This window comes from Macaca nemestrina, chromosome 6 (genome assembly GCF_043159975.1).
Source record: "Macaca nemestrina isolate mMacNem1 chromosome 6, mMacNem.hap1, whole genome shotgun sequence".
In the NCBI taxonomy this organism is placed as follows: Eukaryota; Metazoa; Chordata; class Mammalia; order Primates; family Cercopithecidae; genus Macaca; species Macaca nemestrina.
In genome coordinates this window covers 108,471,889-108,490,597 of record NC_092130.1, presented here as the reverse complement: position 1 = coordinate 108,490,597, position 18,709 = coordinate 108,471,889, and the positions used below count along the sequence as shown (strand labels likewise).

The 18,709-nt window shown below is 38.7% G+C and overlaps 1 protein-coding gene across 14 annotated transcripts in view; it reads left to right on the top strand.

The window, feature by feature from the left end:
* Window positions 1–18,709, top strand: part of LOC105475214 (microtubule associated serine/threonine kinase family member 4) — a 577,292-nt gene that overhangs the window by 154,326 nt on the left and 404,257 nt on the right. For all 14 annotated transcript variants that reach the window (XM_011730296.3, XM_011730295.2, XM_071098847.1 and 11 more), the window contains one exon: window positions 5,540–5,693. In XM_011730296.3, the coding sequence (XP_011728598.2) occupies window positions 5,540–5,693 (154 nt within the window). The remainder of the gene's footprint in view (window positions 1–5,539; window positions 5,694–18,709) is intronic.

Below are 18,709 nucleotides of genomic sequence, written 5' to 3'. Positions count from 1 at the left end.
TGTGCTACATCTTGGGGATGAATGCAGGATTACAGAAAAGAGGAGTGGAGTAGGAAAAGGTTGGAATGATTTGGACAAATATATATGCTAGCAGGGATACAGTTAAAGAATTGAGTAGTTATTTAGGAATTACCTTTGGAGTTAGCCCTGTTCAAAACTTAGCACATTAATTTGGTATATGGAACAGATTCTTTCAAATGATGTGGTTTGCCATAACCTAAGAGTCTTTTCCATACATGAAGTGTTCAGTTTGTCAAAACACTAGAGACTCACTTTAGTTTCCAGTATGTCACCTTGAATAACATTTAATATAATTTCATTCTATTTTTTCAATAATTAAAGCCCTTTATATTAAAAATATTTCTATTTTTTTCCTGTTATATTTTAAAGTAAGAATCAGAGATTTGCAATTCATTTGCTTTTTCCACAAATATTCACAGGTGCTTTTTATGTAGTTTGCAGTGTTCTAGGGATCCAGCAGTGGACAAAACAACATAGTGCATAATTTCGTGTAACTTTAATTTTAGCAGGGGGAGAACAGCGAGAAACAAGTACCAAAGATCTCGTATGTCATGTGGTGATAGATGCTCTGAAGAAAAATAGGAACAAGGAATAAAGGTTGAGCGTGCTGTTTTACATAGGCATTTACAGAGGGCATCCCAGGAAGAGTGACATTTGAATAGAGACCCAGAGGACAGAGGGGGCACAATAGCTAATATCTGGAATGTGTCGCAGGTAGAGGAGAAGATAAATATAAGGTCCTGGGTGGGAAGATGCTTGGGGCATCCAAGGTCTGGCAAGAGACCAAGGTGGATCAAGTGGAGTGGCAGGAGCTGGGACTAGAGAGGAGGACTCCAGCAGTGGAATTGGAGCATCTGGCTTCGTGTTTTAGAAGGGTCACTGCTGTGGTGCTGAGAGGATGGAAGCACAGAGACCTCTTGAGATGCTATTGCAAGAGAGAAGGGGGTGGCAGGGACAAGGCTGGTAGGCATAGAAATGGTGAAGTATCATGGATGTATTTTGGAAGTTGAGCCTGGAGGATTTACTGGTTGGATATGGAGTGTGAAAGAGGAGTTAAGAACAACTGAAAGGTTTTGTGACATGAGTAGCTAGAGAAAACAGAATTGCCATTTACTAAAATTGGAAAAAGTTTTCTCTTTCTGCTTATATGACCACTATTAATATTTAAAAACTATGAATTACAGAACCCATGTGCTTGGGAGTAGACGTGTCTGAAAATGAGGTCGGAGAAAATTGTCATTTAAGAGGCTGAAAGTTCTGTGTTTGTGGACAGTTCTAAAATGCCTTTTATAGACGGATGGTATTACTAGGGCATACAGCCGTAGATAAAGAAATCTGTGGTCCATACTTGCAGATGGTGGTGATGGTGATGGCGGAGACACTAAGCAAAATTAGATCGAGGCTTGTAAATGATGTGCCTTCATTTTTACTTTTTAAAATTTATTCTTTTAATTGAAAAATAAAAATTCTACATATGTATATGCATTGTAATGTCTTAAAATATGTATGTATTATGGAATGGCCAAATCAAGCTAATGAACATATGTATTACCTCACATGCTTAGCATTTTTGGGGAGTGAGAACACTTAAACCTACTCTGTGAGTTTTAAGAATACAATACATTGCTATTAAATATTAACTGTGTGCTTTTAGTTCATCTTCATTGATATGGCCAAGCCACAGTGTCATCGTGGAGGATCTGTTTTTTCCGCAGCCTGATAATTTGTAAAACAGCATATAATGGGTGAGGGCAGTAAATATAGAAAATATAGGTATGGAATTCTGGTAATCAGCATTTCTATAGAACTGACAGTTTTGGAAACTTTCTTTGAATTCTGCATCACACTTACCTTGGTTATACACCTTTTGTCCTTAAGATGCTAAATGTTTCCTGTGATAAACTGCTAGCAAGAGCGGGTATACATCCCTCACTTGAAGGTGGTATGCTGTGCCCCTGTCCGACTTCTGCATTCAGTAATATTAAAGGAACCTCTTCCAGCTTTTCTTTGGCACTTGTTGGAGGTTGTAAGAACTAACGTAGGAAATTTTAAGCAAATCCAGTCACTACAAATCAGTATTTATTATTGGTGCATGAGGTAAGGACATGTTGCTGTTTCAATCCAGGATACTTTGTGGCCAGCAGCATGTAGGTGACCACGGAGTAGGACCTGGCCCTCTAGGAGTACACAGCCTGCTTAGGGAGAGGAACCACAAGTATTTGAAGCAAGGGTGTCATGCCCAGGCTTAGATGCCCTTGAACATCAGCGAAAGTTTCAAGACAACCTATGTCTTTTAGTTCAACTCTTTGTAGTATGAAGACTTTGGGAGTCTGGTTGGAAAACATTAAAATGGAATCATTTAAAGGACAAAGTCCAAACTGGCATGTTTGATGTCTACCATAAGCTCTAGGGTGTGATGAAGTGTAAAAGGGATAATGAGTATTTGATTCAGTATAAAAAATGAAAAATAAATTGCAGGCTGCAGTGGACCATTTTTGAGAAGCTTTGACTAACTGTAGAAAGAATAGTAAAGCCACTGACAACAGAGCAAATTTTGAAAAATGATCTATTTAGAGAGAACCCTGTTGGGAGTGTGATTGGATGTGAAGAGGAAATGGGATCTTGGAGCATTGCATTGTGCTTATAGGTTTTCTGCTCATACTGTGCCTGAAACATTTGCAGCCCTCACAGTTCACTGCCTCAATTTTCCCAGATTTAAAATAATACTCCCTTCTTGGGGTTGTGATTTTGATTAAAAACCTTGGCTTGTGGACTAATAGCTCATGTCTATATATGTGTGATATGTGATGAATTAGGTTTTTTTTTCTGTTTTCTCCTTGATTTCCTTCTCTTTCTTCCACATTTGTTCACGTCTTTTATGGCTTTGTTGGAAATATGTACGAAAATTACCTAATTCCTATGTAGGAATTATCTTCTTTCCTCTGCTTGCTTTTCTACCCTTTGTGAATTTGTGATACAACAGTCTTCCCCAGAGTAATTAACTGTGATTTTACAAGCTGAAAAAATTTAACTTCAGGTGAAAAATAAGTAGCAGATGCTGATGAACCTTAAATGAGAAATATTTGTATTTTATGCAGCTGTCACTCATAATTAAGAGAAAATAACTAAGTAGAATGGACCCTAACTTGCTTGATTGCTTCAAAGGGTGGGCATCCATTCTTAGTGCATTTACTGGGACTATTAAATAGTAGCTATTATGGGACATTTTGTTCAATGTCTATGGCACATTGCCACCTTGTGGCTGCAAATTTGTCTTGTAACGTAAAAGTAAATTTTTTAATGTTAAGTCTACCTGACATAATCTTAATGTTACATTTTTCCTAGTATTTATACTTCACTTTGCTCACAAAAGCTTTGAGACACCTTATAAGACTACCTGGAGTATAGGATAGGAGAACTTAAGAGAATATTCTTGTTCTTAGAAGAGGCATGTTGAAGTATTTGTGGGCAGGGGGCAGTGAAGAATCATACTGCCTGCAACCAACAGTCACCATGCATGTGTGAAGAGAGGGAGAGAGAGCAAAAGCAGTGTGGCAAGAGGTTAACAACTCGCCATTGAGAATATGGGTGTTTACTGTTCCTGTAACTTTTCTGTAGTTGCAAATGCTTTTCTGAAAAGTTTGAAATTTAAAAATTGGCAGAAAAAATAATTGGGGTATTGAGCACAAAATTAAGCCAAAAAGGAGGCAAAAATAACCTCTACATTCTTTAATGATCTGACTCTAGATGAACTCAGTGATTTGGTTCTGCATTTTCTAGAGGCTATATGGAAACTTCTCCTTGGAGGCCCTCCTAAATAGGACACTGATATAATGAACAGCAGCCCTTGGCAAATACCTTGTGAGAAGTTCAGCTCTTCATTTGAAAGGGTGTGGGGTTTTTTTTTTCCTTTTTCCCAAGTGTACTCTGGAGTCCCTTTTTCCTACTGATCTGGCTTTGATCTTGGAGTGGATGGGCTGCCAGTTTTTCAAGGGCCTCTCACTAAAATACTGACCGGCAATGAGTGTGAGATGGTACTTACAGAGAAGTGCTTGAAATCCAGATGTTAGGTCTTACTAATTAATACAGTTATGCTTAGGGGACTCTCTCAGTAGCTGAGCAGATGCACTCTGTTCTATCTCAACTAACTTGGGAAGGGTTGCTCATAAACAGGATCAAATTTCCTTTTGTGCAATAGTTTTTATTTTATTTCTATTTAATTATTTTTTATTATTTATTTTTTGAGGCAGGGTCTTGTTCAGTTGCTCAGGCTGGAGTGCAGTGCTTCAATCATGGCTCACTGTATGTAGCCTTGACCTCCTGGGCTCAAGAGAGTCTCCTGCCTCAGCTTCCCAAAATGCTAGGACTATTGATATGAGCCACTGTGCTCAGCCTGTGCAATGACTTTGAATATGATGCAGTGCATAGACAGACAAAATGGATGACCTAGTCTCCAGATTTCTATTTCTTATAAATAACATCCATGATAATCTTAACCTGAAAAAATTCAACAGCTATAACCAGGTGATCACCTCTTTTCCCCACGAAAACAAAACAAATCTCAGTGAAACGGCTCTTAAAATGCCCAGCTTTGAATGTGACTTGGCTTTTCTGTTTTCAAATTTCTGCAGAGTTAACCTTTTTATGTACTTTTTTGAGGGATCTTTAATAACGAACTGGACTTATGTAGGTGTACATGAAAATTTTTGTCCTTTGCAACTATCTTAGACACATATTCATATGTACTTACTTGAAGGTGAACATTTTAGATGGTATGGCTCTATTAAGTATGAGAGGCTTTCTTATAAAAACAGGCAGATCTTGAAATAAGTGTTGTGACACAAGGGATTTTTTTGTAGAATGCTGTCTCTTGAAGTGACTTTGGTTTCTCTGATTCTTGTGACAGGTTTTCTTTTAAAAAGCTATAAAGTGATGTAGGGATGTATTGATTTCCATTAAGGGCTAGGGTGCTTAGAAATTTCTCTCCTGCACAACATATATTTGTGAGCAATATGTGAATTTTCTTTTGTAACCAACTAAAGAGAGTGATCTATTGCTTCTCTATAGAGCAACAATCTTCAGTTTTGGGGGAGACCATGTACAGAAAGACATGTTTTATATAGTGACCTAGGATACACACACATACACACATAACTGAATAAAAGATTTCATGAAACAATACTTTCCCTTTGTTCATTGGCCGCTGATAATTTCTATTCTATTGCATTAAAAAACAACAGTCACAATCTACCAAACTTGACTTCATGACCCACTAATGTGCTGTGACCCACAGTTTGAAAATCACTGCTGTTGAGATTTTTGCAGCAAGCCAGACTCTCTTTCGGATGGAAATGTGACAATGAAATTCTGAATTCTCTAAGGTAGCAAAATTGAACACGGGATTGGGAGAATGGGTTTGAGAAGGAAAAGAAAGGAAGAAAAAGTGTGAATGACTGGTCTTTCATTCTAGGCTGTGTTGATGCCCTAGCCAGTGATGCCATTCTTCCTCTTTCTGCAGCTTGACCACATATTATCCCCTCCACCCATGCCGTTTCGGAAATGCAGCAACCCAGATGTGGCTTCTGGCCCTGGAAAATCACTGAAGTATAAAAGACAGCTGAGTGAGGATGGAAGACAGCTAAGGCGAGGGAGTCTGGGAGGAGCCCTGACTGGTGAGTCGTGGTGGCTTGGATGAGAGAAGGAATTGCGTTTCTTTACAGGGTCCTGCGTGGCCCCAGAGTTCCACATGTAATCAGCCTGCTTAAGAATGGGCCTGCCTCTGCAGACCATTTCATAAAAATGTTGTCCAATCCAGAAAGCAGTTAAATTGAAAATTTTGTTAATAAACTTTGCTGAAATATAATTTACACGCAATGACAATATCCCCAATTTTTTTATTATTATTATTATTTTTTTTGAGACAGAATCTTGCTCCGTTGCTAGGCTGGAGGGCGGTGGTATGGCGTGATCTCGGCTCACTGCAAACTCTGCCTTCCAGGTTCAAGCGATTCTCCTGCCTCAGCCTCCTGAGTAGCTGGGACTGCAGGACACGCCACCACACCCAGCTAATTTTTGTATTTTTAGTAGAGACGAGGTTTCACCATGTTGGCCAAGATGGTCTTGATCTCTTGACCTGGTGATCTGCCTGCCTCGGCCTCCCAAAGTGCGGGGATTACAGGTGTGAGCCACCGTGCCGGGCCAGTATCCCCAATTTTAAGTTTCCATTTGGATGGATTTTTGCAAATATATGCCTCAGTTTACTGCCGTGATCAGGATATAAAATGTTTCCCATGCTCTTCCTCGTCAAACTAACCCTCTACTGCCACCCTCAATGCCAAATCCTTGGCCCTAGGCAGCCATCGATCTTCTCTGTCATTATCGATTAGATGTACTTTCTCAAGGGGTTTATATTAAAGGAAGCAGAGTGTCTACTCCTTTGTGTCTGACTTCTTTTGCTCAGTGTGATGTTTCTAAGATTCACCTAAACTGCTGCATGTATTAGTAGCATATGTTTAACTTTGTCAGAATAGGTTCTAGTGTTCTATACTACTATAGGATAACTGTAGTTAACAATTATATATAATTTCAAATAGCTAGAGGGAGGATATTGAATGTTCCCAACACAAAGAAATGATAAATGTTTGAGATGATGGATATGCTAATTACCCTGATCTGATCGCTATACATTATATGATTGAAACATCACTAGTACCTCATGAATATGTATAAATTATTCTTTGTTAATAAAAATAAAATTAGAAAAGAAATTGCCGAATGGTTTTCTAAAATTGTACCATTTTACATTCCTGATATGGATGAACGATCCAATTGCTGTGCATTCTTGCTAACCTGTGGTATTGCCAGTTTTAAAAATTTTAGCCATTTTCAGTGTTATATGGATGTATCACATTGTGGTTTTTATTTATGTTTCCTTCGTGACTGGATAATGTAGAACACCTTTTCATGTGCTTATTGGACAATTATTTGTATTTTGTGAAGTATTGGTTCAATTCTTTCACCCCTTTTTAAATTTCATTGTTAAAATTGAGAAATTTTCAAATCCAGAAAACTCACAAATTATTTTTTACTGCAAAATAGCCAAATTAAATTAAAATTGAGCTTTTAAAAAGTAACTCACCACTTAAAAATTGTACGTTATTAACTATATCACTGAAAGGTAGATTTCTGCTATTTCATCAGAGTGCTTTTTCCTCTAGATAGAAATATTTTCAGGGAACTTTGTTTCTTAACATCCCCAGAGTTTTCTTTCCATGTGATGGTCTTGTCTGCCAGTTTAAAGATGGCCTGGAAAATAAGTTGAATTACTCATTTTTTTTCTTGGAGAACTATGGACTTTGGCCTTTTGAAGATGAAATTTCTGAGAACAGAAGTGCTACTGCCACATGATTAGTGGAGTCTGGGACATCTGACGCAGTGTGCCACTCTGCTGGAACAAAGGGCCAAACTACCTCAGGGCACGGGGGAGAAATTCATCAAAAAAATTGCTGCAGTTTAAGGCAAATCTTTTCCCTTGAGTTTACTGATGCTCTTCTAATGCTTGTTAGGATATTTTTCTTTGCTTTCATTTGGTAAATGCAGATTATTTGCTTTTTAAAGTAAGAGATCCCAAAGATTATTGTAACTCTTATAGGTAAGAAAATTAAATCTTAAAGGTTAAAAGACTCATCCTCTTATTTATTAATTGCACTTAGGAAATTGACTTACCTTGATTCAACTATTTTTGACAGATAGGAGGGGCAGTAATTGTTCTATCCACTTTTGCTAAAGCAGTTTACATAAAGCTTTAAAATCATGCATGGGTGTGGCTGTTGATGCAGATATATGATCTTAAACATGAAATTTGGCCTTTAGCTTTGAAAATAAATAGATGGACTTGATTCTTTTGTCATAATTTTAACAGCTCTAGCAAGTCTATCCTTAGACAATTAGTTTGCTACACAATTATTTTTGGTAACTAAATCTTTGGTCAGATAATTTTTAAAAATGTTTAATAGTACTTAGAAGAGCTTAAAAAAATCCACTGAACCTCAACCTGTTTTTGAAGACAGTTCCTTGAAAATTATATTAGAATATTAAAAAAACAATTTTTAATTGTTCCTCTATGTAGTTTAGCTGAAGATTTAATGAAATAATACATACAAAGCAGCTAGCCCAGGCAGCTGTTAGTATTATGTGCATAACCAATTGAATTTGGGGGGATTTAGAGTTGACGGGTGGCATGGACTCATGGAAATGAGTTTGGTACCCTTATTGACTGGCTTGCTACTTTGTGTTAGGCACTGTGTTCATGTCGGGCTAGTGTCAGGTGTTGGAGCACAGAGAAGACAGCATCTTCCCTGATCTTTAAAAAATGTGTTTTCCACTAGTTTTAAGTAACTAAATAATCACGTGTGTTCTCATCTTGGGACATACCCTGTTGCTAAACTTAAAATAAGCCATACTGGTTTTTCCATCACAGGCCCATGCCTGATCTAATCTGTTACTTAATGACTGACCACCTTCTCATGGTTTTAGTTTGTTTTAATCCAAGGATCTTTTCTTTGGTAGTATTCTACTTTCCTTAAAACAAAGATTTTTAGTTTATAGTTGGACAGTTTTGCCAACCAATTATCCTTGATAAGGTTCACTAAACTTTTAGCTTTTTGAAAGGAAGATCTGTGATCAATTTATATATTTATCCCTAATAATGATAGCTAATAGTAAAAGCTTACTGTGTAGCAGGCATTATGTTTAGGGAATTATATTTACTGACTTATTTAATCCTTACAGCATCTCTGTGTGTCTGTGAGGGAGACACTGTTAGCCCATTTTACACATGAGAACGCTGAGTCACAGGCAGGTTGAGTAACTTCCTTGAGGTCACAGTTCTCACAACAGCAAAGCCAGGATTTGAACTCAGGCATCGTGGCTCCAGAGTTCATGCTCACAACTGCTACACTGTTCCTAGCATATTCAGTACCTAGGTTTTAAATAAATTCTTAATTCCAGCAGTATTAATTGGAGTGAATCTTAGATGGGAAAATTATTCACTCAGTTGGAATTTGTGGCTAACTCAATCTGTAGGGCTCCCAGTCATTTAATTGTAAAAATAAAGTAAAACCAGGCAATTAGTACATATTTAACACCTTAAAATTCACACATTGGTTAACCCAGAAATTCGACTTCTCAGAATTCATCACAAGGAAATAGTCATATGTCAAGAGAATTAACCTTAGTTATATTTAAAGCAGCACCATTTATAATAATTAAAATTTCATATTATCTAAATAGCTGGCAAATGAATACTGATTAAACATTATGGTATGCATATAAAATGGGAAACAACTGTAAACATTAAAAGTCATGTTATAAAAATATGTTTTAATATTGAAAGAGACTCACAATATATTAATGTGAAATCCCATTGTTAAATGGTCTCATAGTGTCTCATACTTCCTAAGACTTACTATATTTGTAATTAAATATATACAGATGGTCCCCCACTTACTGTGGTTTGGCTTTTGACTTATCAACTTTATGCTGAGTTTAGTGGGGTATGAAATACATTATTGACTTAGGATATTTTTTACTTCTGATGGGTTTATCAGGATGTAACCCCACTGTAAGATGAGGAGCATCTGTCTTTAATGAGGAGGAGGAAAACAATTACTTTCTGCTAAGGAATTTTCTCAAACTGGAGTGATGGTTGAGTAGGCTGTCTTTAAAAATGGGCAAGTGAAGGATGCTATGGCCTTTTTTATACCCTGCAGCTTAATCCATGGGATAGTTTTTGAGCCCGAGTTTTTCTGTGGCATTTGGTGGTGTATCAGTCAACAACAGTAATGTTGTATAACTGCAAATATCTCAGTGGTAGACAGCAATAAGTATTTTTTTCTTGTTCAGATGGCTATAGGTCAGTTGGGGGTTGGCTGTAGGTCACTCTGGGCCCTGCTGGGCTTGGTCCCAGGATGCAGTTTGGGGCCAGATTTGCTCTATGTGTCTATCTTCTTCTTTAGACCAGCAGGTACCAAAGGCATCATCTCCTTATGAACGACAGGAGCAGGAGAGGGCAAGTTCTCCTGTACAGGCACATTTCAAGGTTCTGCTGGTGTTATGTCTGCTAATTTCATATTGGCTAAAGCAAATGGTATGGTCAAGCCCAGAGTCAAGGGGTAGAAGCACACTTCCCTTTGATACCTTGGCCAGGATGCAGGTACAGTCATGTGCCACATAAAGTTATTCTGGTCAGTGATGGGCCGTGTATGTGACAGTGGTCCCATGAGATTATAACGGAACTGAAAAACTCCCATTATATGGTAATGTCTAGATGATCCTGATTCATCTAGCCTAGGCCTAGGCTAAGGTGTTTGTGTCTTAGTTTTTAAACAAAAGAGTTTAAAAAGGAAAAGAAAAAATAGAAAAAAAAAAAGCTTATAGAATAAGGATATAAAGAAGAAAATGTTTTTGTACAGCTCTACAATGTATTTGTATTTTAAGCTAAGTGTTATTACAAAAGTCAAAGTTTAAAATTAAGAAGTTTATAAAGTAAAAGTTACAGTAGGGTAAGGTTAATTTATTATTAAAGAAAAATATTTTTTAAAAATCAGCGTAGCTTAAGTATACAGTGTTTCTAAAGCCTACAGTGATGTCCTAGGCCTTCCTATTCACTCACCACTCACTGACTCACCCATAGCAACTTCTGTTCCTGCAAGCTATTCATGGCAAGTACCCTATACAGGCATACCACTTTTTATCTTTGATTCTGTGTTTTTAAGGTAGCTTTCCATGTTTAGATATGCACATACTGATCACTGTGTTGCAGTTGCATACAGTATTAGGTGCAGTTGCATGCTCTACACGTTTGTAGCCTAGGAGTAATAGGCTATATACCCTGTAGTTTGGTTGCATAGTAGGTTACACCAGCTGAGTTTGGGAAGGTACACCCTATGATGTTTGCACAATGACAGAACTGCCTAAGGAAGCATTTCTCAGAATGTGTCCTTTTTGCTCAGCAATGCATGACTATATGTACAGTTGTCCCTCAGTATCCACAGATTCCAGGTTCCAGGATACCGAAGTTCGTAGTTGCTCAAGTCACTTATATAAGATGGTGTAGTATTTGCATGTAACCTATGCATATCCTTCTGTAAGCTTTAAATAATCTCTAGATGATTTATTTCACCTAATACAGTGTAAATATTAATATTCTGTAAATAGTTGCTGCACCGTATTTTAACATTTGTAGTATTTTTATCATATCACTATTTATATTTTTCCAGATATTTTTGATCTACAGTTAGTTGAATCTGGATGTGAGAGCTGACTTTAATGTTACTCCAGAGGAGTAAAGAATTGGAACTGATAATTCAGTCTATCCTAGTTAGCTTCTTTTAAAAAAATCTTTTACAGTAAAATATCTTATTTAACTATTTTTAAGTTTCAACATAATATGTATTCAATGTAGACAATTTAGAAAATACAAAACACTATAATGAAAAAGCCCAAAACCCCATAATTTCACTATGCATAGACACTCATGATTGAAATGTTCACATTTTCCTCCCTAACTAAACTTTTGAATCACTAAGGGCATTAGATTAAAGACGAGAAAATAACCAGTGCGTTTTTTGCAGGACTGGCATTTAAACAATAGACCCGGAGCTTACTATGCACATTACTGCCTGGATTTTTATTTTGGAGGCTGATGTGTTTCCTGTCTTGAAGGTCCACAGTTTGCTAAATAGGCACCTAGAAGCCTCATGTAAACATTGACTGAGCTTTGGAGCCCCCTGAGGAGGAAGTGGAGCATTATTCTAATTATTACACAGACCCTTAAGTCTGGGCATGGATATTGTTGGTAATATGCCTGACAGCTCACAGTGAGGAAGCTGCAGAATGAAGGACAGAAGCTCGGGATCTTGAATCCTGGCTTCTTGATATGCAAATGCATGCCCCAAATCTTTGTCCTGCATTCTACAGCTGTGATGTATGTTGCAGCCTTAATAGCCAGAAAATGAGTGCTGCTTCTCCCCATGAAGAGAGGTTTTTTTTTTTTTCCCCCAAATGTTTGGGTTGGTTGGAATGTAAAAGAAAGACAAAAATCTATATATGTGTATAACATGCACATAATAATAAGAAATCAGCTTTGCAGACAATATAAACTAGAATTTTAAAGCTGTTAGAATCATGACGTTCTATCTTGGGAAGAAAGTTAAGAGAGTTTTCTTTTTTGGACTATGGAAATCAATTTGGAATAACGTCTGAAAATTTTTAAAAAGGCATTTTTTAGTGTTACTTTTTTACTTAAAGAGAGAAAGGAACAACACAATCCCAGAAAACATTCTTTCCTTTAAAATTAACCTGGAAGCTATTGCTTTTAATTACTGTGTAGTACCCAATGGGTTTCTCATCCTAAAGGCCTCCTTAGCTTAGTGGGCAAGTCTGAAATAATTCAGATTCAAGATAATTTATATAAAGTATGGCTGTTTTATGGGTAGCTTCGGTATTTACTAAATGTCACACTTAAATACAACTTAAACTTTCCTATACACTCTAGATTTCTTCAGTTTTGTAACACCATCAAAAGAATGCCTATATAAAAATGGTGTGTGTTAAGATAATGCTACATGCTATGATGAGCAAACTAGAAAATATCAGTGGCTTAACACAATAGTAGTTTATTTCTTGCTCCATGTAGAGTTCAAAGTAAATGTTTGGGTTCATAGGCAACACTCCTCCCATGGTGACTCAGGGACCCACATTCCATCTTCTGGTTTTGCTCTTCTTAATAGCCTTGAGGTACACCGTTTCCAGTTGGTAGAAGTGGAAAGAGAGAGGAGAAACCCTTCTGACTTCTTAAAAGTCCCAGCCTGGAAGAGACATGCTAATTTCCGTTCCTATTCTTTTAGAAAGATCTAATTACCTGGTCACAGATGAATGTAAAGTGCACGTGTGTGTGTGTGTGTGTGTGTGTGTGTGTGTGTGTGTGTTGGGGGGGGGTGCTAGGGAAATATGGCCTCTGCTGGCCTTGCGTCATCATTCAGCTAGATAAGAGATAGGGGGAGCAGGGCACTTACTAAGTCAGGAAAGACTAGGAGAGAAACAGATTTTAACAAAGACACAGGATGTCATGAATTCTGTTTTGAGTATGTTTGAAATGCCCGATGAGACATACTAAATAGGCATGTCAAGTAGGACTATGGAATCACAGAAGGAGAGAAGCATCTTCAGAGGAGGAAATGATAAAATTATAGAACTGGAGGACTGATTTGTGGTTGCCAGGGATTAAGGAGGGGATGAGGTAGGAGGGAAGTAGGTATGGCTATAAAAGGGCAACACGAGGGATCCTTGTGATGATGGAAATGTTCTTTGACAGTGTCAATATCCGTTCTTGGGTTGTGATACTGTACTAAGGTTTTTCAAGATGTTATCATTGGGGAAACTGGGTAAAGAGAAGTACTTGGGATCTTTCTGTATTATTTCTTGTAACTGCATGTATATCTATAATTGTATCAAAATGAGATAATTAAAAAAGTTATATCAGTAATCTTAATACATTTGCTTAAAAGAAAAGCAGAGAGTTACTGGATTTAGTGGCTTCATTTTTCTCAGTGCATTATGAGAGACCATGGGGGGAAGGGTTGCAGTTGGGAGGGTTATATGGGAATTGAGAAGAGAAGGAGGTATAACATAGTCTTGAAGAATAAGAAGGGAAGCTATAAATGTAGTAGGATTTCTTGAAAGCATTGACAGCCCATTAAAAGTCTGAGATCATGAATTGAAAGTGAAGCCGGTCTACGTGTTTGTGCAAAAGGTTAAAGCACCAGGAAAATTCATGTACTGGGTACACTGGTTCCAGAAAACAGAGAGAGGCCTGGTCAAGGGTCATTCATAAGAGTGGTGAGGAGGGTGGACCTGAGCTATACAGGAATGAGAGGCAGTTTTAGTGCCCATGGTGCGATATTTCTGGGGCTCGAGCCAAAGCCAGTGGGAATTTGGAAAGAGGACTAGAAGCTGGGACTTGGGTGCATGGTGGGGCTGGGAAACGAGCAGTGGGTGAACTGAGTTTGACTTAACCAGCCCCTGAAGGGTGACTGAAATGTTAATATAGTCATGCATCGCTTAATGACAGGGATACATTTTGAGAATGTGATTTCCTAATGCAAACATCATAGAGTATACTTACACAAACCTACCTGGTTTAGCCTACTGTAACCTATTGCTCTTGGGCTACACATCTTTACAGCATGTTACTGTACTGCATACCGTAGGTAACTGTAACACAATGGTAAGTATTTATGTATCAGACATACCTAAGGTAAAAAAGGTCCAGTAAAAATACAATATTATACTGTTACAGGACCACCCTCCTATGTGTAGTCCATTGTTGACCAAAACATTACGCAGTACATGATGATGTTTTGAAATTTGGCACCATTTGAAATTTTTAAAGGGCAAAGAATCTTTATAATTCTCATGATGTGCTCTCTTGTGATACTCCCAATTTGGGTTCTTGGCTCTTGGCCAACCAGAAAAAGCCCAGATCCACAAAGAATTGACACTTAAGGTTTTACTGACTTAAAAACATCCTGCTGGTATTTGTTTCACTAGTTCTTAATGTTTATAAAATCGCTGTGCTGAAGGCACATAACTAAGGACAAGAATTCTCTTGAGTCGGTCTAGTGTTGTTTTAGAACTTAAAAAATTGTGTAGTTCATCAGTAATAGCTTTTTAAGCTGAGGAATGTCTCTATGTAATTTCTTTGAGTCACCAGGCAATGAACAGGCAATTCTGTTAGCATCTTCTTCCCAGTGACAATGCATGATTTTAAGAAGCTTTAAAACCATTTATTGTCTTTACTGCTCCTATGACAGTTTATATCCTGGATATTTTGTTTGCTATCTAGGTGTTCTAGATAGAAGGTGTGACTATTTTGATGTATTTTTGTAAGTGTTGCAATTCCTCCTTGTCAGGAGTGGGAAGGTCTCATGAGACCTAGACTTAATGGGACGCGCAGCTGCCAGCGAGTTCCTTTGGCAGATGCTGCCTCCCAGTGGCTCTCTGTCAGGGAGCCTTCTGCTGGAGCTCATCTCCCATGCAGATGGTCTATCGATGAGTCATTGCCCCTCTAACGGGCTCACGTGGTGGTTCCCAGACCCAGGTCACCTGCCACTTAGAAACTGCCAAGTGGCCACCACCTTGTTCAGAGTCAGGCTGCAGCCTCTTGGGAGCCCAAGTCTCTCCTTCAGGCATTTTGCACCAGGGAAGCCTTCCCAGGAGGTGACAAGACAGGCATGAGGGGAAAATTAAGGAAAGAACCTGAATGAGGACTTTAAGAATGAAAAGCATTTCTCTTATACCCAGGGGCAGATGAGAGACTGGGCTGTTTGCTTTGATGTGTACCTGAGCTCTGGATAGTGTTGGGAGCCGTGCTTTGTCAGCAAATCGGGCACTTCAGAAATCAGTTTTACAGTTCTGTACCTGATAGTTTGAAAAACTTAACACTTGGTCCTGAGTGTTAGTTAATGTTTTCCATAGGAGGCCCAGTTTCTCTTAAGATGCTTGAAGCCCCCTTTCCTTTGCAGAGCAAAAGGTAACGTGGGCTTTCAATCACTGTTGACATAGAATTTCAAGATTACTCGGGCAGGAAAATACTCAGATACAGCTAAACCATTATCAGCTGCAAAATATGTTGGCTATCTGGACCTTTGGCTGGGTGTGTTAAATGTGGCAAACCAAACCCAGTAACTGGAATTCTTCAACATATACCAGAGAGGAGGATGTCCGGTAGTCCTTTAAAGTTTTTGCTGGCATGATTTTAAAACTCGTATGTGTGTAAATTTTTTTTTTTTTTTTTTTTTTGAGGTGGAGTCTGCTCTGTCGCCCAGGCTGGAGTGCAGTGGCGCGATCTCAGCTCACTCCAAGCTCCACCTCCCAGGTTCACGCCCATTCTCCTGCCTCAGCCTCCCAAGTAGCTGGGATTACAGGCACCTGCCACCACGCTCGGCTAATTATTTTATATTTTTAGTAGAGACGGAGTTTCACCGTGTTAGCCAGGATGGTCTTGATATCCTGACCTCATGATCCGCCCGCCCTCGGCCTCCCAAAGTGCTGGGATTACAGGCATAAGCCACTGTGCCAGGCCTGTGTGTAAATATATTTCTATCAGGAGGCTCTGTATGCCAGTTAGGCTAATGAAGAAACTTAAACCAAAAATGTACAGAATAACAGGATCCGTGAACAGAAGGCTTCCTCCCCCCACTCCCGTGCTCATTTCTTAGGTTCTAGTGTGATTCTACAAATAATGGGCTTTGGTCCTTCCCTAGGAAACAAGCTTAATTTTTTGAATCCATATCTTAAAAATTTAAGTTACTTTCTTCTTAGAATTCCCTTTAGAATAAGAAACTGATTTCAGGGCTTTTTTTTAAAGCCTGTTATCAAGGTGTTGAGCTTTTTGGGTGAGGCGTAATCATATTCCTTTTTCTTTCCACTGCTTTTTAGTTTTGTCTTTTAGTACTTCCCTGGAACTCTCTTTCTGACAGGATGGACTGTGGCCCAGGCACGTCTGGGTGTGGCTTTCCTATCCTTCATGCACTGTGCTCTTTCAGGGTCTGAAAAGCACACTGATCCAAGCTTATCTTCTCAGTTCCTTATATTTGTAGACCCTCAGAGATGAAGTGGCTTTAGCTCCTCTGTGAGTCTTTAGTAGAGATGAGGAAGCCACAAACAGTGACTTGATTATATTACAGTTAACAGTGTGAAAGATTTATTGAAATACTGGAAAATTAGTATGAACTAGTAAATCTCACACTTTGTGCCCTTGAGTTGCTGGGGGAGGAGGAAGTAAGGTTGGGAAAGGTAAGAAGATGGTGAGTGGTGCCATTTCACACCACACTGGAACCCATTTACAGAGTTGGACCTAGGTAACTGGCTCTTCTGGTGATGTTTCAGTTTCTATTTTATACTTTTTCCCTTTCTTCATGTTTCAATTTTTTTTTTTTTTTTTTTTTAAGATTTTACCCTCTTATAGGAAACGTGGGGAAAGGCTATGTGGCTTGACATACACTACTGGGTTCCAAAGTAAAAGGCCAGTGACATCTTATTTCATACAAACTGCAGTACTAATGAGGTGCTAACTGCTCATGTACTGGAATTAGTAAACTGCACTATACATGAATCCCCTGGACAACAGAGGCAGAGAGTAGTAGGGTGCGATGCACTAGGGAGTGGGGAGATGTAGATCAGAGAGAGAATGGGATCACTGAATTAAATGAAACAGAATTTAAAGAAAGCAAGTGATTTGCCTGGGTAGAGACAGCATCTTGCCATCTTATACTACTGTTTCAGGGTGTAAATGGAAGAACGTGAACTGGAGATCTAAGGTCCAGATTCTAGTCCCAAGTCAACTTCTAAGTAGCCTTTATTGCTGGCTCTTAGTTTCTTCATCTGTCAAGTGGGCGGGTTGGATCCTATACTCTCAAGGTCCCTTTGAGTTAAGTAGTAAATAATTTTAGCTACAGTGGTGAGGGAGGGAAAGTCTTTGTAGAAAATGGGTTTTCTTCATTTTCCAGCCCCTGCACCCTCCCTTGAACCCCTGTGCACGCACACAGGCTTTATTTGTTGCTGCGCGAGGAAGCCCACCTTTGCCTCTATTAGAGCTGCTAGTAGGTGTCCTGTCACTTGAGCACACCCAGGCCATTCATCTCTTGCTTACAGCTCATTTTTTGGTGGCCAATCAAAGCCACTGGGAATGTAGAAGTTTTTTTAACTTCCCAGATAGAAACTGAAAATGATGCTGACTTTATGTCAGTTCCACAGGAAAAAGAGTAGGTAAAGAAATGCAAATGCCACCAACCGGGAAGTTGAAAGATTTATAAAAATTAGTGTTTCTGATATATTAATGACTTTGGTGGTGGTAGCCCGCATTTGTCATTGTCATGTTCCATTGTCATTCAAGTACTTAATCACCACACATTGTGAGGGCTAAATTTATTTTCTTGTGTCTGCCTAGACAGATAATTTCTCTATTCTTTGACAGTATTGTCTCAGGCATCTGAATCAGACCTAAGCCTGAAGGGAGAGCAGAGGTTAAGTCCCCTCCTTGCATTTAACTCATTGCTGACTTGTAAAAGAGAGAATGATATTACTTAAATGTCTGTTTCCTTCTTTGAGTAAGAACACAGGGGCAATCGTGTCACGGTTTGTGTCCTCTCTAAAATTCGAGTGTTGCCAGTTTGATAGTATTTAGAAGTAGGACTTTTAAGAGATGATTAGGCTATCCTAGGGCTGCTCCCTCATGAGTGGGACTGAGACCCTTTTAAAAGAGGCTTCTTTTACACAGCAGTATTTGGTGAGCTTGCCATTCATTCTCCTTCTGCCATGCGAGGATGCAGCAAGAAGGCCCTCACCAGACCACATGCCAGCACCTTGATCTTGAACTTCCAGCCTCCAGAGCTGTGAGAAATAAATTTCTGTTCTTTATAAATTACCCAGTCTCTGTTATTTTGTTGTAGAGGCACAAACTAAAACAAATTGTGACTGCTGTAAATTATTAATGCTGCACCCAATTCAGCTTTAAGAAGGATTTTGCATAAGGTTGTGCAGCTCCCAGTTTCCCAGTCTGTGTAAAGAAGAGGCATGTATGTATGTAAGTAACATACATGGGCATTTGTGTGTTTACATGTATGCA